General features: G+C 25.2%; 1 protein-coding gene across 1 annotated transcript; it reads right to left on the reverse strand.

Moving 5' to 3' along the window:
* Window positions 1-3,008: 3,008 nt before the first annotated feature.
* LOC145829398 (dnaJ homolog subfamily C member 16-like) lies at window positions 3,009-21,575 on the reverse strand. The gene is made up of 14 exons (XM_082937176.1): window positions 21,339-21,575; window positions 20,393-20,465; window positions 16,651-16,824; window positions 13,027-13,214; window positions 11,102-11,237; window positions 9,644-9,729; window positions 9,203-9,330; window positions 7,817-8,009; window positions 7,359-7,544; window positions 7,040-7,149; window positions 5,508-5,564; window positions 5,261-5,413; window positions 4,087-4,196; window positions 3,009-3,848 (listed from the first exon to the last, which is right to left on the reverse strand). Exons 1-14 carry the CDS (start codon window positions 21,552-21,554, stop codon window positions 3,673-3,675), a joined length of 1,986 nt encoding a protein of 661 aa, XP_082793302.1. The 5' UTR covers window positions 21,555-21,575; the 3' UTR covers window positions 3,009-3,672.
* Window positions 21,576-22,857: the final 1,282 nt, after the last annotated feature.

Below are 22,857 nucleotides of genomic sequence, written 5' to 3' on the forward strand. Positions count from 1 at the left end.
GAAAAAGTTAAAAATAGTATTATGAACAGTTGAGAGAAAGTTAAGAGTCTGATGCAACCATTCATGCGCATTTATACATTTAACACTTTTAAGAAAATTAAGCACTAGAGGTTATACCTACAACATTGCTGCTGCAGCCTAGAATCAACATGTTTTTGAAATTGTGTTTGTTTATTGATCTATTCTAAGTCTTTTTTAATCACTCATTAATACTTTTTATGTTTTGATTTTATTTCTAAGTAGTTGAACACCTTTAAATATAAATGTTCTAAAATAGCTTTCTCTGAGTATTAAACTGTGTTTTAAGGGTTTTAAAACATTCAAAATATATTGTAAAGTAAAATGTACCTATCACTCATTATAAAGCCTAGTTTGTATAAAATAGCATTAAGTACAATCCAGTGATTATTTAAAATAAGTTTATCAATTTAGGTAGTCTTGAACAAAAAGGTTTTGGTAATAGATTATGTTATGAATATAACACCATAGTTTTATAATAAATTTAAAAAAACAAAATTAAAAATTAGTTGTAGTAGCAATTTAAGTTTCTTTTATTAAAAAAATTCCTATTCTAAAATTGAAAAAAAATATTACAAAATAGTAATCCACTGTTTTATAACTTACTTTTGTATTCTATTGTTAATCCTTTCTGGTAAGTCTAGTTATTATGTTAAGAAAATGTTAGGTAAAACTTTATGGAATTAATATGAGCTAGAGGGTAGAACTGTTGTAGAAAATATTTAAATATGCATTGTTGTACAATTTGTATACAACTAACTGATTTTCTATGCTTAAAGTTTTATTTAATGATTATTTTATTGTTTTTGATTTTATTCAAAATTTAAAATGTTTTTTACTATCTCTGTTTTTTCATCATTATATTAATAAGTTTAAGGGTGGTTCACAAAGTTTTTGTAAACTTTAAATAAGTACATTCAAGTTATATTTTTTATATAAAATATCAGTTGATGTGTTATTTAATTGACATTTATTGGCATTGGGGGTGTTACCTAGAAAAAAGGCATTCGGGGCTCATTCCAATCTGAATATCATAGAGCATAATATTTCTACTTCTAAGTGCACGATATATGTTGCAACTAAAATAAGTCGCAAAGAGGCGCAACATTTCGATCTTTTAAGTCAAGTGCATAATGATTTTTTGAAGATGTTGCTACTAACGTGAATCGTCAGGGTACGCAGTATTTTAGTTCAAAATTGCAACCTACTAAGTCGCCAAAAGAGCGCAAGTATTACTTATTTTAGCATAAAAACGTAAAATAATAACCGCATTAGAATTTAGAATTACAACAGCAGAAAAGTTGTTTTCGATAACGTCTGAGTTTTAGTTTATAAAACAAATTTTCCTCTGTGTTTACAGCTACTAGTTTATTGTTTTGATGTGCTTAATGATTGATCTAAAATGTAGATTGTATTTTTTAAATCAGAATGTTGTTGAAGTTTAAAAAATATGTTAATAGGAGTTTTTATCTTTCTAGTCGTAAAATGGCAAGTCATTTTTTAATTTTTAATACTCGTTTCAAGTTCTAGTACAAAACTGTGTTTAAGTTTTTCCATTCGAAAGAAATCAAAAATAAATTCCTTTTAATTTTGGCAGTCGTATTTGGTTAAAAAATTGCTGCTTTTGCATCTTTGTTTGATACAAATAATTATTTGTCGTTTATTAAGCACAGCTTTTAAGCACACCTTACACCTTGCTACTGCTTAAAAATGAGTATGTTGTTTATAAGTACAACGATGGACAATAGAAGGTATAAAAATTACGTGTTTCACTTTATTTTATGAAGTCACAATCAAAAATTCCTGCGGTCTTTGTTTTTAAAGTTAATCAATGTGATTGTTGCTGATTCTACAAAGCCGGTTAGAAGACAGGAAACCGAAAAGTTTCCTAGAAAAACAAGATCGTTGTCCATACCAATGAAGATTGAAGTTTCACAACAAATCGTTCCCTCCCTTATTAATCACCGTGTCGTTTTGTCGCTGTGCTAAAGTGACCCTCCGTGTCATTTTGTCGCTGCGCCAAAGTGACCCTCCGTGCCAAAGTGACGCACCATGTCGTTTTGTCGCTGTGACAAAGTGACCCTCCGTGCCAAAGTGACGCACCGTGTCGTTTTGTCGCTGTGCAAAAGTGACCCTCCGTGCCAAAGTGACGCACCGTGTCGTTTTGTCGCTGTGACAAAGTGACCCTCCGTGCCAAAGTGACGCACCGTGTCGTTTTGTCGCTGTGCCAAAGTGACCTTTCGTGCCAAAGTGACGCACCGTGTCATTTTGTCGCTGTGCCAAAGTGACGCACCGTGTCTATTTGACGACCGTGTCATTTTGTCGCTGTGTCATTCTGACCCGCTCCCTCATACTATAAGGTAAAGTCTTAACAAAAACTTATTATTTAGCTTATAAGAGCTAATACATTCACCGACTTTACACATCTCTTGGTAAAAAATGAACAGTAAAAAAAATTTAAGCCAAAATCCCGCCATAAATACAAGATTAAAAGTGAAGCTAAAATAAGCTTCAGTCTTCTAGTCTTAACTGTAGTAAAGATGACAAATAGGGATACTAAACAGCTTAAAGCTTCTTAAACAAGAGCTCATCATTTATAATAAACTGAAGAACCTAGTTATTATAAGACTTATTAAACTTGTTTTACGAAGTAGAAGTTTAGCAATAGTTGTTCTGTAAATTTGATAAAACTTATACTGGTTAAATTTTTATATAATATTATTACATTAATTTAAGGAAATTAACAATTTGCAAATATATTAAAAAAGAAATATGACTTCTATATAGTTTAAATTTGATACGCATCAATAGTATAAAGAAGACTTTATATTTGCTAAAATCATTATCATCAATCTATTTATAATTTATTTGCAACAAGTTATAATCAAAAAACTTACACTTTGTGTTAATATCAAGCGCAAAATTACTTATTATGTTTAAGATTTACAAAAAAATGCAACATAATATTTTAACTGATTAATAAAAAATATTTAAAACAGAAACATCTTTAGATGGCACAATTTATTTCTAACATGCCTGGTGTAATTCGTACAATATATAAATTTAGACACTATGAATATTGAGTTTGTATAAACTAACAACTTTAAATACGGCCTTATTAAGTATTATTAAGTTCCTTTAAAGAAAAACAATTATTTATTACATCAAAACAGAGTTTTAAGTAACATACATTTTAGTTGTATTGCTTTTTTTAATAAATAGAACATTTGCATAGTAATAAGACTACTCTGAAAGGTTTTACATTTTTGCTTACTAAAATTCTTTTTGAGTAGGTTAAACAAAATAAATTTATAAAAAAATATGAAATACTGCAAATATTTAGAAACTAAGTTATAAAAAATAAAAAACTACTACCCAAATACAATCTTAAAGCATTTCAATATCGTATATACAAACAATAGGCAGTATCAACTCTTTCTTAATTTTACGTTATACTTTTTTGTCTAAATTTAAACAACATTTTTTCGGTGCATAACTTAAAAGTTTAAAAAACATAGTAAGGGCAATATAATAACTTTTTTTTTAGATAAAAATATGTACAACTTTTGCTATAACAAAAATCCATAGTTTCATGATCATATTGATCAATGACCGTTAACGTATCATAGCAACATAGATAAAAATATCCAAACATTATCTTTGAATGACATGTCTTTTTTCCTGACCTTCAACTACACGTTCAATGAAAAACTGGAGCTTATCGCTATAACAACGATCATCACTAGAGTGATTAGACGGTTTAAACAAACAAAACCAATCTGCAGTTGGATCCTTAATGACAACAACGGTACCATTCAAATCATCATCATCTGGTTCGAAAAAATCAACAGTCTATTTAACATTTCCACAATATGTTTGAATCTCATAAAAAACAAAACAAAAAGTTTAGTAAAAAAAGTATACTTTTTTAAAAACTTTATTTAATACAATGAATGAAAATTATTAGTTTCACTTCTAAATCTAAAATGTTATTTCAAAATATATGTATGTAAGAAAGTTATTTATACATTATAATAAGGAGAAAATAGATACAATTTCGAAACTAACTAAAATATTCATCATCACTGGTATTTTCTTTGTCGTGGGCTGCATGAACTAGTTGCCGAATTCTACTGTTTTTTGTCCAATTTACTATTTCAGGCTTTAATTTTCTGTCACTAAACATATATTCACTTAAATCGTTATGTAAATATTTGCATTAATGTATTTAAAACTTTTTAGGTAAAAAGAAACATTTGTTTCTTTTGTTTCTTATTCTTAAGTATAGTCGCTTTTTAACATAAGAAATAAGCACTTTTAAATTTGCATCTAGTAACCCCATTTAAGATAAAAAACTTATAAAACTGTGGGTATTTTCAAGTATCCACACAAAAAATTATTCACTCAAATTATTTAAAATTTTTAGGACGTTTTTATTAAAACAATATCCCTAGGCATGTTGTTATTCATGACCAAAAATACGCATGTTATAACCCAAAAAATCCTATTAAAATAACAACGATAAAAAAATTCACTAATATTGATTAAAAAAGATTTTTTAAGTTTTTGTTTATTAAAAGTAGTACACTTAATAATAACGGTAATATCTAGAGACATGTCTTTGTGTGTAATTGTGTATTCAATATTTATGAAGAAATAATCAAAGCTGCGAAGATTCATAACTTTTGCTAAATTTAATATTTTGTTTCGTTTTAAACTTCATATACATGTTCAGTACTATCTTACATTCATATTCGCAAAAATCAAATTGATAGTGTATGTAGTAAAAAGTAAAAGTCATAAATAAAATCTGAACTATAATTTTCTTTTTTTGCAAGTTATTTTATTTAAATAGATTTAAAATTAATACAAATTTTAAGTAGCATTTCAACTTTATGTGTGCAATAAATTAAGTTGATATGTAGAATATCTAAGACATTACTATCAAATATGTAAAATAAACTAAAATGGCGTTCATTAAATGTTCTTATCTTGTTTCGCTTAGACTTTAGGAATACATTTTACACTATGGTTTCTTTATTTTTACCAAGTTTACTATTTGAGCCAAGTACTAAGAAAAAATTAAGTTTTTAACTTTTGTGTTTCTTTAATAAACTTGGTTACCAGGTATATATCATATATAATTGCAAGTTCTGAGAAAAAAATAGTACATTTAAAAATACTAGAGTATATACCAAAACTTAGTTTGTTAATTTTAGTAGAAAAGTTTACTAAAAACTACTTTGCAAAGTAATCCATAACGCTCTTAAAATCTTGAGAGTAAGAGTTTTTTGAATCATCAGACAAAAGTATGATTCTTAGAGAACCTGGAGTCCCATCTTTTATAGTTTTTCTTTTTTCTAATAACTGATTGAAAAGCAAACCATTTGTATATCTGTTTTTATTATACGTGGTAAAACTTTTTAGAAGATATTACAAAAAATATTTTAATCAAAAAACAACAAGTAAACAAAAACTAAATAACTTACGTAATTATCTGTCCAGAAGTTGAATAAGAGTTAGATACGTCCTTGCTACTTTTATTCCTAATAAAAATTTATTTAGAAACTAATTATATTTAATTAAAACTTTAATAAAAAAAAAATTTTGCTTCAGCATTAACTAGTTTTATAACCAAGGCTGATATTATGAAAAAACTATTTAAAATAAATGTTAAATTTTAGTAATTAGAAGCAATTAAACATAAAGAATTAAATTTATAGAAGTTTCACGAAAATTAAAAAATGAACCATTAAAATTAGAATTACGAAAAAACAAAGATAAACGTACATTAAACAAAGTTATACTATAATAATTTTTCTAAAACATTTTGTGTTAAGTTTAAAAAATATGCATTAAATAAATCACAACTTTTTTGAGTAATTGTTACAAAATTAAAACTTAGTAAAATCAGAACAATTTAAGAGGGTTGTTTCTTTTACTTTCATTTAATTTTCTCCTCAAAACAAAATATAGAGTACAAAAGATACACAATAATAACTTAACAAGTTTATTAATCAAAATATAGAATTTACATAGTAAAAAACTAGTATTTAGTTGAGACATATAGTGAAGCTTCCATATAAAAACTCTACCTTAATTGCATCCGTTAGGGTACAATATCTTATAGTTTAAAAAATTAACTTAATATTTTTAATATTTAACTTTTTATCCTGTTACTTCTATGTTTCAAAAAACATTTTTTCCAAGTTTAATATAATATCGTATAAGTTGTAAACTATGTATATATAATTTTAAAAACCATTAAATTTTAGGTAAAACATAAATACTCTAACACCATATTTTGTTATTTTTTTTTTTTTTTACAATATTATAATTTCTTTGGCGTACTAAAAATATTTTTATAGTTAAAATTAGTAAAAATTTGTTTAAAATATACCATCTCACTATAAAATTTTTCTTAACGAGAACTATAAACTTCGTTTAACTTTTACATTTTTGTTTATTGATGCGTTTCAATAAATTCTTTTGTAGTAAATATCAATTTCAGGTAAAAATTTAAGAGAAGTAGATGTTCATGTTAAATAATAGATAAAAATAGCACTTAGTTCAGGGTTGCCACTCGTTTTTTTTAATTTTTTCCAGGTTTTCCAATTTTCATCCAGGTTCTAAAATATACACATTTTTAGGTCTATTTTTAGTTTAAAGTTAATTTCTATATAAGAAACTGTGTTGAAAAGTATAAAAACATTGAAAAGATACTGTTAAGTTACTTTAAATATGTTTTTTAATAAAAAAAATGTTGATGATGACAAAAAAATCTCGTTTATATGATAGATTTTTTGTGTCAAATCGAAATTTTACTACTGAAAAATTTAAAATTATCAAAAGTTCCAGGTTTTTCCAGGTTTTTTGATGAAAATTTCAGGTTTTTCCAGGTTTTTTTCAAAATTTCTCAAATTCCAGGTTTTCCAGGTTATTTTTGCCTAAATTGTCGAATCCCAGGTTTTTCCAGATAAAGTGGCAACCCTGTTAGTAAAAACAAACTTTTTAAACTCACTGTTGGTTTTTGGTAAACAAAAATAGTAAAATGATCCCGAAAAAAGCAATTGAAAAATCAAATCTTTTAAGTTGAGTTTTGATTCTAATCCAGCACCGTTGAATAAGGTTCTACAAGTATAACAAATTTTTAGGTATAAACAAAATTTACTAATTTGTCTTGAACTGAGGACAAAACTAATAGCAAATGAACAACAAGTAAAACTTAACAACTGAACACAATTAAAAAATAAACAACAATAAACAAGTAAACTATACAATTAAAATTTTAACTTTAAACAACAAATAATTAAATTTATGTTATACGTCTAAACACTAACAGGCCCTAATTCATTGAAAATTTCAGCAAGCGGTCCTTTTTGAATTTCAATATTCTTAATAAATTTGGTAACGTAAGTATCGTACACGTAGTCATATACAGAATCCTCTGTGTCGTATGTGTAATTGTTAAGTGTGAAAGTTGCTCGATTTATTCTTGAATTTCTTCGTAATAGAACAAAAAAAGGCTGGAATAGTTAGAATAGGTCACAAAAGTCTTTAAAGTAAACACATTACGATCGTTACTAACTCTTTTACAGGCACCAGTTAGCGTCTCTTTGTTTTAAAGTAGTAAAATTATTAAAGTTTTATGTGCAGTTTTAACATACAATATATAATCTTTTATGACAACTATGAGTCTATTAGTTAAAATAATTGATCTTACAGAATTATACAAGACATTTTAGTTTTTTTTTCAACTTGTAAAGTTACGTGTGAATTAATAAAGTATGTATCATACCTCAGAAATGTTTAGAGCTTTATCACTATTAACTGTAGTAAAAGACTGAATAAACTCTTTTTGATATTTTGAATCAACATACATAAAATGTATTGGACTTTTAAATATTTCATCATTTTTCTTGTGCAAGTGAGTTTTAATTTGATGATACACATTTGAATTCTCGTGATCAATAACAAAAACGGCACAAACACTGAAATTAAAAAAAAGTACTTGAACTTAATTCCATAGCTTTTAAAGTTATTTAAGAATATATGTTCATAATTAACTTAGGTTACTATAATTTTGTTGAGGACAGGTCAAATATGCAAGAAAAAAATGCGAAGAGTCACTTTTGCACGAAGGGTTAATTTTGCACGAGTGTAAAAAAATAACAAAAAGAAAAAAAAACTTAATAAAAATATTAATTTTAATTAACTACTGACCAAGGGTAAGGGGTAAAAGTAATAGTAAAACAATACATAGTTTAAGAAAAAAATCAAATCAGAAAAATACTAATAACAAAAAAAATACCAACCAGGGGTAAGGCTTAGGGGTAACAGTGATAGTAAAACAATAAAAATTATAATAGTTAGAATATAAATAAAATAGACAGGGTTGCCACTGGTTTTTTACAATTTTTTTTCCAGGTTTTCCAAATTTCTTCCATGTTTTTAAAAGTAAACATGTTTGGGTCTATTTTTAGCTTAAAGTTAAGTTTAAGATATGAAACTGTGTTAAATAGTATAAAAACATTGAAAAGATACTGTAAAGCTACTTTAAATATGTATTTTAATAATAAATTTTTTTGATGATGATAAAAAAAACTTATTTATATGATAGTATTTTGAGTCGAATCGAAATTTTACTATTGAACATGTGAAATTTGTTAAAATTCCAGGTTTTTGCAGGTTTTTTTAGTGATTTTGTTCAAAATTCCAGGTTTTTTTGCCTAAATTGTCTAGTTCCAGGTTTTTCCAGGTAAAGTGGCAACCCTGAATAGACAAATAAATAAATTAATAAAACAAAGTTACTGACCAAGGGTGAGGGTTAGGGGTAACAGTGATAATAAAAAACAAAAATAAATAACAAAAATATTAATAACTATAATAAAAACTTCAACCCGTTAAAATGTGACCCTTCGTGCAAAAGTGATCATTCGTGCATATTTGATACCTATCCAATTTTCTTAAATACATTAGAACTACATTAAGAAAAAGTTTTATTTTAATCAATTTAATTATATGTAGAGGAGTTATTAAACATATTGTTTTTAAATAAATTTTGCTATTAAATATATATGAAGTAAACATTAGTTGTTGTTATTTTAAACCTTAAAGTAGTGTTTAGTAATTGTATAATTATGTGACCATTATTCAATTGTTTTAAATATATTAAGATTGTAACCTATTAGGAGATAAATCATCTGGGCACAACTGATCGAATCTCAACTGTGAATAAACACGTGGTAAAGAATTAAATTTAAAGGAGTGAAGAACTTTTTCTATCTCGTGATAATTGCTGTTTTTCGTAATCTATTAACATGAAAACTTCATAAGTACTGTTTAAAAGATCAAATAAGTAATTATATTTACCTTTAAATACAGCTTGATCAAAATTTGTATAAATTCGTTTCTAATAAAGCAGAAAATAACCAAATGTTATAAAGCATTGCATATGTTATCATTTAACCTGATTTCAACTTAAATACTTTAAAAATTGAATAAAACTTAGAAACAAGTTATTTTTTCATTCAATTGGAAAAATTAAAAGTAGACTTACTTTTATTTTGATTCTAATATAATTTAATAAAACTTTCATAAATAATAATACAAACTTATTTCCTACTTTTATCCGACGAACAGGTTTTTTGATTCCATCTTTAAATACTGAGACAAATTCGTAAAGATCGTTTTGTATAAAGTAAGCAAAATCTATAAAACCAAAAAAAATTAAGTGTACTTAGTAATTTGTAATTTAAAGGTTTTATGCCTAAGTTTTTCACAAAAATGTTAAGTCAGAGGTCGGCAAACTGCGGCCCAAAAAGCAAAAATCTGCAATTGTGAGGTACTTTTAATAGAAAAGAAAAACTTAATTAAAAAAATTAAAAAATATTGTGTGAAAAATAACTACAACTAGGCTCTTAATTTGATATTTAATGTCTACTAATGCTCTTTTATGGTTAATTTTATGTATTTTTTGTTTTAAAATATTATTTTAATATTAATTATTACAACTACTTTAAAATAATTACTGCCCACGGAAGACATTCTTTTATACAGTGCGGCCCGCGAGCAACTTTCTTTTAGGAAAATTGCTGCGACTTAAAAACGGCTGTCTATCCCTGTGTTATGTGTACTTAAACTTTTAAAACAAATTACTGATGTAGTATTTTTTTACAACTTGATAGAAATTAAAAGTAATGCAGTTAAAATAATTATTTTGTTTGTATTTTGAAAACCTTAATATTTCATGCGCAAATAATAAAAAGTAATTTATTTAAAAAGCTTAACTCTAAAACTTCAACATATAATAAGCTAATATAAACTATCAACTTTTATGTAGTTTTCCCTTTTAGAGTATCAATGGTTGTAACTTTATTACACTTAATTTTTTATTAATGCTTACAAAAAGATTTTGTAAACCAATATAATTTATGATCACATTAGGTACCAACAAAGATAGTTGTTTGACAAAAATTACAATAGTCTTCCTAACAATTTTGATAAGCTTAATAAAGTTTTATTTGTTACCAAATTATATATCTTACTCCCAAAATAAATAGAAAACAGTAAAGTAAACAAGCTGTCAAAAAAATATTTGATAATATACGTTTACGTTTTTCGGTTAGTTAACGGAAAGCTATTTTTTATGTCAGAAATAAAATAAACAAGTATTTTTAAACCTTTAATAATAAATTTTCAATTTTATTAAACAAAACAATGTTTCACTCGTTTTAAGACGAGATCTTCAGTTGTTTAAAATCTTATTCAAATAGAAGAAATAAGTTCTATTTCTATTTGAATAAGATTTTAAACAATTGAAGATCTCGTCTTAAAACGAGTGAAACATTGTTTTGTTTAATATTGATCAATCTCCTTATAGTTTATCTAAATTGAGAACTTTAATTGCCACCTTTAAAGTATAAATTACGCAATTCTTAAACCTTAAAATAAAATAAAACAAGTTTACAAGTTTCAAAATAGTCATGAATTGAACTATACAAACTACTTATGTAGATGAAAACTTATAAAAATTTTATTTAAGTTTAAAATAAAAGTAACCAAGAATAAAAAATTTACCAACTTTGAAATTGACTATTTTTTGCTAGCAAACTGAACCAAAATGGAATTTTTTCATCTTTCGCATAAAAAATAACTCTAGGCTTTCCTTTTATTTGTGAACCTTCAACAAACTTATTAATTTCATCGCGGTTATTTAACTGTAAAAAAACAGTTAGTCACTATAGTAATCGGTGTAGCTCTCAAAAACAGTTAACAAAGATTGAAAGTAATTGATAGAATTTACTAGTTTTATAAACTTAAGGCCATTGGGAGTAAAACAACAGCTTTCTTCTTACAACTTGACCTTATTTTGTAAAGTTTTGATAAAGCTTCAGGTTGCAGCTTACATACTTAGATATTCAAACTAATTTTTAAGATATAGCCGGTTACAGTTGAAGAGTACAATAGGTTTTTAATGGATGAAAAAACTAAAACAGTGAATAAATAGAAATCACTAAAAATCTATCTCCTTCAGCAATTTTTGAAAAAATAACAAAAACTTTTACAAATTATTCCTTGCACTATTTAAAATAATCTGTAGTACCATTTTCTATATATAAAACCCAAAATGTTATAACAAAAAAAAGTCTACTATTTCATTAATTTCAGAAAAAAAAATTTAATCAAAAAATTTTAAAATCCTTCCTAGAAATTTGCAATATTGCAATGAACATTTCCTCAAAATTTGAGGTAATAATCTCAAAAAACGTGGGAGAAGATATATTTTTAATGAAATAGTCGATTTTCTTTTTCCTAACTTGCGTCTCCCATAAAAAAAATAAATTGTACTCTCCGACTTTAACGAGCTATATTTCAAAAATTAAGATTGATTATTAAAAATCTGTAAAAAGCAGTTTGTAGTTTAGTTAAAACTCTACAAAATAAAATTGTAAAAAATGGTTTAGAAATGAGCAGAAAATAATCATGCTGCCATAGAAGGTATTGCTTAGTCGCTTGAAGAGACAAAATATTTCATAAGGGCTGCAAAGACCTTATTGTTGTAAAAGATCATAAACCACTGGAAAGGATCTTTGGTGATCGCGCCTTAAACCCAATCAATAACACGCGTACTTTTAGGCTTAACCTGAACTGAACACAATGCCATGGTTTTTCGAAGTGTATTACCTTGTAAGAATAATATACTGGTAGATGCTGGATCCTGATACCCAACTTTGACCAACAAAGTTAAGTTGCATGATGCTGATCTCACGATAGTCTTTAAATAGTTTTATTAATTGATGAAGTACGGCGTTAAATTTCAATAACGTGGGAGGAAATTGTATTAGAGACACATAACGACAAATGAGGAAGAATAAAGCTTGAAACGTCATGAGTCCTTGTAAGCGAATTTTAGATATGGTGATTCATTGTACTGCAGGTAAAAATAGTAGTAGTTCACGCCAGTTAAAAGTCTTGCTTTTTAAATTAGCTACATTAAGCGCATTTAGGAATGACATCAATGCACTGCATAATCGTGCCCAACAGATTGCATCTGGCCAGTTATTATACGAGACGTTGCATCAACCTTGGGGGAATTAGAGGACAATATCGTCCACTTTGGAAAACTAGTAATTTTTACTAGCATATGAATTCATTATTTTTCACTTGTTTGACAAATATTTTTCCATTTAGGAAAAAATGATTAAAACTGTTATTAAGAATTTTTCCGAGTAATAAGCAAATTTTAAGTCACTTTATTAGGATTACGTCACACATTAAGACATAGCTTAGTCATTTCTATTTAAAATTAATCTTAAAATACTTTTTCCAGTAGTTTTATGTACAAAAAGATCAAAATATTTCAACTAATACCTTTTTTTAATTCTAAGTTGTCATTAAGTGTGAGAACAGGTTGAAAAACAATAACTTTAAATGTTTAAAAATCGAAAAGTTAGAAAACAATCTGATATGATCTAGGTATAAAGTAAATATTAAAGTGTTACCAACTTTTTTAAGATGGGATTTACTCCATTCTGAAAGCAAGTTTAAAACATTTTCAAAAGTCCAACGTTCGAGAGCCATTATTTTGTGTTTACCTTCGAAAACAACGATCAAAGAAGGTCTATTTAGAACGTGTATAGACAACTCTCTCAACCACCAACCGCGTTGCCAGTTAATCCAGCCATGATTAATTTCTAAAAGAAAAACATACTTTTTGTTTTAGTGAAGCCAGGTAAAACTTTGAAAATTTTTTAAGTATATGTTTTTCGCAAATTACAACAAAAAGCATAACGATTTTAGTTATATATACAAACAGAGTTTGCCGAAAGGTTTGTTTTAGAAACACGTAAAAAAATAAGATTCTATTGATGTAAAAATTTTAAGTTATTTTTATACTTACGTTACAATGGTTGAAAAAATTCATTGAATTAGAGAATTTCGAGAATAAAAAATTGTTATATTATATCTACTATAGATTATCTAAAAAATTAACAATTTTTCCATAAATAAGAAATAACTATTGTTTTCGCATTAATCTTTGTTATTTTAGTTTTAAAACATAAATAAAGCAACAGAAAAAATTTGTTTACGATTTTAATTTATAAAATGTATTTTGATTAAACAAAAACAATTGTCTCAAAAACCATTTATTTCTTAAAGTTTTACCTTTGATAGAGTTTAATATATTTATCAAGATAATAAAATATAGACTTTTAACATTTATTATTAAAATTAAGTACTTTAATATTTGAACTAAAACTTTCCTAAATTTTCTTTGAACCAAATATTTTTAATAAAATAAAATAGATAAGTTGCATAACAAAACTTGAAATATATTTTAATACAATGATACAGCTAAACTATATAATGACACTTAAAATACTTTTTTAATTTTATTTTGATTAGGTATTACAAAAATATGCTAACCAATATATTCAAAAATAGAAATTAATAATTAAATATAAGTTTTAAGAACTAATCATTAAATAGTTAAAAAAAAATTAAATTCTAAAATGTTCAAAATTTCAATTATTGGGTAAAAATAAGTAAATAGCAATTACCTTTTGTAAATTGAATTGTCTGAATTCAGTTATTTTTTAATTCTTACTGCTTGTAGCCTTAACTATTTCTTTCTTTGACATAAATTAGACTACTAGTAGTAAGTAGACAAAGAATTTTATTGTTTATAAAAACTACTACTAAAATAATAGAATAGGTATAGTTAGGGTTGCCACAGATCAAGCTGAGAAAATTTTCGTGACTTTTCCTGACTTTTCTAAATCAAATTCTTAATTTAAACTTATTCTAAAATACATAATTAGACACTTGAAACTACATAAAGCTTTCAATCTTATTTTTATACAGCTTAAAACAACAGTTTTTTTTTGCTGAATTCAATCATCTAAATTCTAAATGTGTATGATTGATGTATTTGCAATAAAAAGCTCTTTAAGCAAATTACTAGTATTTTCTAACTTATAAACACATGGAAGTGTCCTGGCCACAGATTATAAATACTAAAATGCATACAAAAACTGCTTGTTCAAGTAAGTTGTTCAATATGTTAATAGAAAAATGTTGCAGTTTTATAAAGGATAACATATCAATTTTTACCAGATAAAAGCATTGGAAAATAGATAATTTTTAAATTTCAAGGAAAATTTTGCAATTTTAGTCTGACTTCAAGGATTTTTAATGAATTATTTACCTTTTGAAGGCTTTGAAAAATAAGGAATTTTGTAAAATTGAACTGAAGAAATCTGATGTTTTTTTCTAATTTTATCAAATTTCTAGACTTTTTTTTCAAAAATCCCCATTTTTTCCTGACTTTTCCAGATTTTTGTCATTTTTTTAGTTTTTCCTGACTTTCCTGACTTTGTGGCAACCCTGTATAGTACATAGTCAGTCTTTTTTGAAAAAGATATTGGAAAGCTAATACTTAAATTTTTGATCTATACTATTTATCAGACGAAAAAGTAAGATAACTTATAAGTTTTTAGTTAAAGAGCAAATATAGTCTTAATCAACAATTAAACATTTAGATTCACTTGCATGAGCTAGTTTAAAAAAAGTCTTTAAAAAGCAATTATACTTAAAAATTGTTGTTATCTCTATAAAAGAAGCCAACTAACCTTTTTAAATACATCTTTGAATATGAATCTTTGAATATATTAAAAAATGATAATTATTAAAAAAAATTATAAACATGTGCAACAATTCGTTGACTATTTTACACATTGTGGTAACTTTACTGTTATAGTACATTGACTACACTTAACATCTTTTTATGTTTGCTTGGACTATTGCTAGACATGAACATTAAATTTTTTCAGTATATAAGCAAACAATTTTTTTCTATAACAAAATAACTCAAATTTTACATTTTTTCACAGAAATTAACTCATTATTGCCTATAATTTTGTGGGAATGCTTGTTGAATTTCCTATATATTTAATACGCAAAATAAAAAAATAAATACGTTTTTGTTTATAGTTAAACTAATACATCTTTATTACTTAAATACTATATGTTTTTTAATTTTGATGAAAGATACAATGTTTTCAGCAGACCTGAATAATATTTTTTTATTTTGCACTTAATATTTGTAGCAAATAATTTTTAGGGAATGTATATGGTACAAAGCTTTAAAATCTTTATTTAGCACAATTATTAGTTTTAAAAATTATTTATTTCATTTTATCTAAGTATAAAAACTAAAAGTTTCTATGTTATAGTTTTAAGTAAAACTGCTACCAACATTTTTCAAACAACAAAAATAAAAAAAACAATTTATAAAACAATCACTAAAAAATGTTTTTTTTTGTAGGTTGAAAGTATTTGCTTTTTCTGTAACCATAAAGTGATTCATTGTAACAAAATTTATAACTGTAATTCTCTGACTGGTGGCAACTCTATTAATGCAAACTTTTAAAAAATATAATATATTAAATATGCAAAAAACAAAAGAGCTGATGTAAAAAGTTTAGGGTAACACAGGGTTGCCAAAGGTTTTTTGAGAATCTTTTATAGGATTTCTAATTTTTTCCAGGTTTTTGAAAGTACAAGTTTTTTGTTCATTTTTAATATAAAATTAATTTTAAGGTAAAAAACTACCTTAAATAGTATAAAAAAATTGAAAAGATGCTGCAATACTACTTTAAACGTGTTTATAATAAATATACTTTAAATTATACAAAAAAGTATTTCATATGATAGATTTTTCGTACCTTATCAAAAATTCATCAATTTATATTAAAATTTGTTTTAAATTCTATTTTTTCCAGGTTTTTTAAGGATTTTTGTATAAAATTGCAGACTTTTTTTTCAAAAATTTATCAAAAATTTTGGATGTTCGAAGATTTTTTTGCCTAAATTGTTCAGATTTTTTCAGGATTTCAGGTTATTTGGAAACCCTGGTAACACAATATTAAGTACATCATTTCTCTCTGTAAAATTAATAACAGTTAAACACATTTTTATCAGAGACTGTAAAATAATTATTTCTTTATAACTAAATTGAAAGTACTTAGGACTAGTATGTTATTATTTTAGCATAGAGAAAATTAGTTTACTTTTTATGAAATTAATAAACAATAAGTATATAAATATTCAAGTAACATTTAAATATACCTTGTTCATCAAAAGCAGTAGCAAGTTTTTGCCATTTTTCTTTCCACTGTTCTGCTCCATGTAATAGCATTGGATGGTCAAGCACAAGAAAAACATAAGGCTTATTGTGTGAAGCAGTCTTTAAAACATGGTCAAAGGCATTAAACGAAAATTCTTCATCATACTTCATATGGTCTGTGCAATAAATCTATTAGATTCTTAATAAGTAAGGTTAATACAGTAACTGCACAAGTCTATATAAAAATCTAAGAAGGTGTACATAGCAAAGGGGTAGGCAACTTGTCTAGTCAAGACAGATTTATCATGATTAAAAAAAATATACAACAAAAAGTTCAAAAAGTTTTGAAAAGTAAAATAGCAATGAAACAATAAATTTAGAGCACATGAGGTAAATATTTTTTTTAAAAAGTTAACATTAGCTTTCATATGAAAACTTAAATTATAAAATATAAACTAGTGTTTATAACATAATTAATTTTAGAGATACACTTGGCTTTGTAAAAAGTTTCTAATACAAAAATTTGGGACACAATTTCTTTTCTTTAAAATTTAAAAACTCACTATTTTATTTTTATTTTCATAATTTTTAAAGCAAACTCCTTGCATTATTATAAATAGTCATATTGTAATATTTTAATTTAAAAAAATAAAAAAGAATTCTATGACCAAAACAAGAAAATATTTTAAAAAAATTCTTACTTTAAATTTTAAAACTCTTACAACACAATTGCTTACTACAAATTCAAGATTAGATTGAAAAAGTTTGAAAATAATTGCTTAATTGAAGAGAATGAGAAATTTTTATACATTTAGATTTTTGTAATACTTTTTCAACTTTCATTGGAGAACCCATTGAACTTAAACTGTCTAAGAGTATGCTTGATTGTATAACGCGGGCCTGATAGTTACTAAAACTGACTATAACTCGCTATTGTAATGATATCCCTAGATAGTTCTACGCCAGGGGCGTGTTTTGACTGGTTTCCTGTTTCCTGTGAACCCCTGAAAAAAAAAAAAAAAAAAAAAGATTCTTAGAATATCACTAAAAACGTTGTTTATTGACTTTGTTTTGGTTATTTGATAAACTTTGAATAATGAATGTTGAATTTATAACACTAAAAGATTATAAGTTTCCGTAACAAAAAATGCTCGTTTTTGCTGAGCTGAAATAGATTTCAAATAAAATTTTAATTGTGACGTGTAATAAGTAAAAGTTTTAAGTAGCATTCTTTCCTGGGAAACTTTTTTACTAATATGCTTTAAGTTCCCATTATAAATTTTTATTTAGTGTGAATTACTTATGATTAAGTATTGTTTTTCAACTAGTAAGTACAATTTTACTTAAAAAATTTCCAATATAATCACTAAAGTTTTATTTTACTTAGTTGATTGTATATAATAATGTTGTGTAAGCTTTTAAACCTTGAAAAGTTCAATTCAGAGAGTTTTCAAAATCATCATTAGAATCCCTGCACCATCAGACAAACATTTAATTATAATTTAAAGATTATTTAATTTAATTGTACAAGTCTAAACATTTCTTTAGTGAAATTTCAATTTTTATTTAAGTTGTTTTATTTTTGTATATCTGTTAGCCACAAAAATGATTCTTGAATTTTTTAAATTTTCAACTCAGAGACACGCCCCTGTTCTACGCTACTTTTTAGACTAATCTTGTTAGTTAATAAAGTATGATTATAAAGTGTAAATTGCACTTATACTATTATTCTAATAGATTATAAGTATTGATTGGACCTAAGCTGCTGTTTATTAAAACAGGTTTACGAGCAGTTAGATTAATTATACTATTATTTATTGAAGTAGTAAGATTCTTAGAAACTTAAAATACTTGTATAATGAAATCGAGTCAATAAGGTTAGACTATATTTATAATGAATAAGTGCGACAAAATATAACAAACTATACTAAATAACTAATAGAAAATAAAATATTTTGACTTAAAAGCTAATGTTAGAAACAATCGACATCGTTACGCTAGTAAGATGGCAACACATAACTTTTAAAAGAAAATAACAAAGCTAAAATGAAGGCGAAGTCGAAACACTAGTAACGAGTGTGAACTTAGCTTAAGAGCGTTTTTTAGGAATTTATAAAAATGTCTAAACTTAAGATATCCTTATCTTATTAGCTAATTATTTTTTTTTCTAAAGAACGGTCCTTTGTCTTTAATCAAAAAAAATCCATTGAATTGGGGTTTGACTTTTTGAATAAGGCCCCTTTAAAAATTTTTTTACTTATTTTATTTTTTTATTGTACAACCTTTTCTTAATTTTTTTTTTTTCAAAATTATTTTCTTAAACACACTTATTAAAATGAGTTTAATGATGTTGTAATTTTTTTTTTCAAATTTTTTTTACCATAAGCCTGAATAAACTTTTCAGAAAAATACCAATTTTGCACGATTTTCTTTTTTCAGATTTACAACCTTTTATGATAAAATATTATTTTTGTAATTTTTATTTCTAGCAGACTTTTATAGTTATGTTTTATGGTGTTGTGATATTTTTTTCCCAGTTTATTATTGCTTTTAAAAAATATGACCCATACAAGTTTTACCTAAATTCTTAGCAACTTTAACACTATTTAACAACTTTAACACTATTTGAGGGATTTCTTGCTCAAGTTCTAAGAGTTTAGGTAAAACTTGTATGGGTCACATATTATAAAAGCAATAATAAACTGGGAAAAAAACATCACATCATTATAAAACATAACTATACAAGTCTGTTAAAAACAAAAATTACCAAAAAAATATTTTATTTTTGCATAAAAGGTTGTATATCTGAAAAACGAAAATCGTGCAAAATTGGAACTTTTCTGAAAAGTTTATTCAGGCTTATGGTATACAAAAAAAAATTGAAAAAAAATTTACAACATCATTAAACTCATTTTAATAAGTATGTTTAAGAAAATAGTTTTGAAAAAAATAATTATTTTTTAAGAAAAGGTTGTACAAATAAAAAAATAAAATAAATTTAAAGGGGCCCATTCAAAAAGTAAAACCCCAATTCACTGGTTTTTTTTTTATTAAAGACATAGTACCGTTCTTTAGAATAAAAAAAAAAGTTTTTAATTAGCTATTAAGATAAGGACATAATTGGGTCTTAAGTTTGGACATTTTTATAAAATTCCTAAAAAACGCTCTCAAGCTAAGTTCACACTCGTACACTAGTAAGCCTACTGCGCGATGGCTTATAGTTAACTGCAAAAGTGAAAAATAAAAAAGCCCTTCTCAACGAGTTCATAACTTTTAATAGGAAGTTTGAGAGAAGATAAGGAAAGAAATAAGATGAATTACTTCAGCTACAGAGGGGTACAAACTCTACATCCTTGTAAACTTGGATCTCAAAAACTAGTTTTAATTATAAAAAAAAGTAAAATGCTAAGTTTAAATTCTTCAAAATAAGATCAATATGTGAAAAAACGGAAGAGTAAATTTTAAGAGTTTTTATAAAAATTAAAATCAAGAGCACATTTCAAAAGACTTTTTGTAAAAACTTCAAGCATTATTTTTATAGTGAAAAAATGCTCTCAATCTAAAATGTAGATCACAGACCAAATATTTTTGTTCAAGGACCAGATATGGCCTGCAGGCCATACTTAATTACTTAATATGTAATAGTAGTACCTAAAACTATTTTTCACCTTAATCTATTCATAAATATTTCTTAAATAAATCTTCATTATAAAAAAAGCATTATAAGACTATTTATTTATTTACCAAATTGACTAAATCCATAATCTTGTCTTCCTTCACCACCCTTCCAATCATCACTTTCTTCCTTAGTGAGTTTCTTCAAGTATATATTTTTTTAATTTTTATTGCTAAAACTAAAACAACTTTTAATAATTTTCAAATCTATAAAAAAAAACATTGAAATAATAAAAAACATAAAAAAGTTAACACGTTGATTTTAGTTTGGTTTATAACAATGTATTTGATTATTTATTTTTACTTATAGCACCAAACATAATTGTTATCCTTAACATAAATGAAGCCGGAAGAATAATATTATTAGTTTATTGTATATTTTACTAAAGAAATCTATAATATATAAAAGTTTTAAGTAAGTAAAAACTATAAAGAACATATTTTCAAACACAAAATATCCAATTAAATTTTGAGAACAAATAAAAGTTTATAAAATTTCTATGCAAGCAAAATTTCAAACCTTCTTTAAAACAATTTTTTAACTTAAAAGTAACTGTCTGCTTATTTTTTATATGAAAAGAGCTCAAGTTTTTAAAAACTGTTCTAAAAGTGATTTAAAAATATTTGAGTAAAATAGGTTTTCTAAACTTGTTTTTTTATTTTTGAAACAATCTATAACTTTTTTACTAATTTAATAATGATCACACTGAAATACATTTATACGATTGGTTTAAAATTGTTTAAGAAGACATACTTTTAGTCAAGTAGTCTTAATTTTTTTATAATTTGTTTGTTCTAAGAGGGATCTATTGAACTCTCAAACTTTGATCTCTTATAAATCAAAAACTGCAATTCTTTTTAAACAAAAAAAAACAGAGTAGTTGAGAAAAATATCTCTAAAATAAAATCAACTTGTAAAAAACAAGGTAGTAAGTTATCAAATATGAAGTTTTTTTTAAACTTTTCTAAACTTTAAACATTAAATAAGTTCAATATACTTTTTTATTTAACTTACTTCATACGCTTCTCTAAACTCAGAATACTTTTGAGAAGCATCAGGAGACTTGTTTTTATCTGGATGCCATAACTTTGCTTTTTCTCTCCATGCCTTTTTTATTTGAGCTTTTGTAGCTAATGGTGACACCTCAAGAACATCATACGGATTTCTTGAACTTTCAAAACTTAAAGATACTATAGTTAAAAGTAAAAGTATTCGACAGAGAAATCTCATAGTTTTTATTACTTATTTTGTACTTCTAAAAAAATATTTTTTATAATGCTTTTCTTTTATTCAACTGTGATATGCTGACCAAAATAATTTATGCTCGATTTAATGACTAATTATATATTTTAATTTTGTAAATACTTTATAGACTTAAAAACTAAGTTGAAAAATTTAGAGTGCTCTAATATAAAGTGAGCTTAAAGTAATAATAATGTTCTGCAAAGTTTATTTATGTACAAGAATATTTAACACTAAAAACAAAATCATCAGATATAAATTAAACAAACAATGATCAAAAAAACTTTATATAAAAAAAAAAACAGTAATAAACATGTTTAACTAAAGATAGACAAATCATTAAAGTTATCAAGTGTTATTATTAGTAACTAATTTAAATAAAAAATGTTTGTAACTTTAAAATAGTTGTAAGACAATAATTATTTTTATAATATTGTAGCAAACAAAGTAATAAACATGTAGAAGAAAATTGTAATAAACTAAATTAAGCATACACAACAAAAAAAGTAAAAAAAAAAACAACAAAATTTACATTACAATAAACTAAACTTTAACAAAAGAGAAATTGAAATGGGTGAAAATCGCTGCAAGCATAGTTCTTAAATTTAATGTTCATTCTTTTCTATGTGCATATGGTGCACATTATTATTTTTTAGTGGATTAATTTTTTTTTTTTGCATAAAAAAACCTGTAATATTGCTGTTATTCAGTTTGTTCTTTTTTATGTATGCAGACAACTCTTTTTGTAAGGATTTGTTAGAATTAAATGGATTTGAATGTAACTGTTTGTATGGATTTGTTTGTGTTGATTGAATACTGTCTTTAAGGACAATCCTGTGTAGCCTATACACTTTTTGGTTGATTTTGGTAAAAAATTGTAGCTATGTATACTCTGTTGACCATTACAAGGGCATGTGGTACCATTTATAATTCTCATTTGAATTCATAAGGTAGACATGGTCACAATGAACTGATGTATCAATCATCAAACATGCTTAAGAACTTTTGCACTGAAGCACTTGTTTGTTGGTAATTCAAGAAAATTGGAATATATATATTCTAAAACTAAAATAACTAAAACACAATGGTAGGTATTATCAAACATCTACTAAAAAACAATTGAAAACTTGACCAACAGATTATATAGTTTTGAATTTTTTATTTCAAATTATTAAGTTATAATAACAGAGCAAAGCAAAATATTTTTGAGTCTGCTTAATTTTATGAGTACAGCTAAAATACACGCTAACAAATTTGTATTTACTTTCATCATAGACAGCAATAAAACTTT

Source organism: Thalia democratica, chromosome 2 (assembly GCF_965202585.1).
Source record: "Thalia democratica chromosome 2, ktThaDemo2.hap1.1, whole genome shotgun sequence".
NCBI lineage: Eukaryota > Metazoa > Chordata > Thaliacea > Salpida > Salpidae > Thalia > Thalia democratica.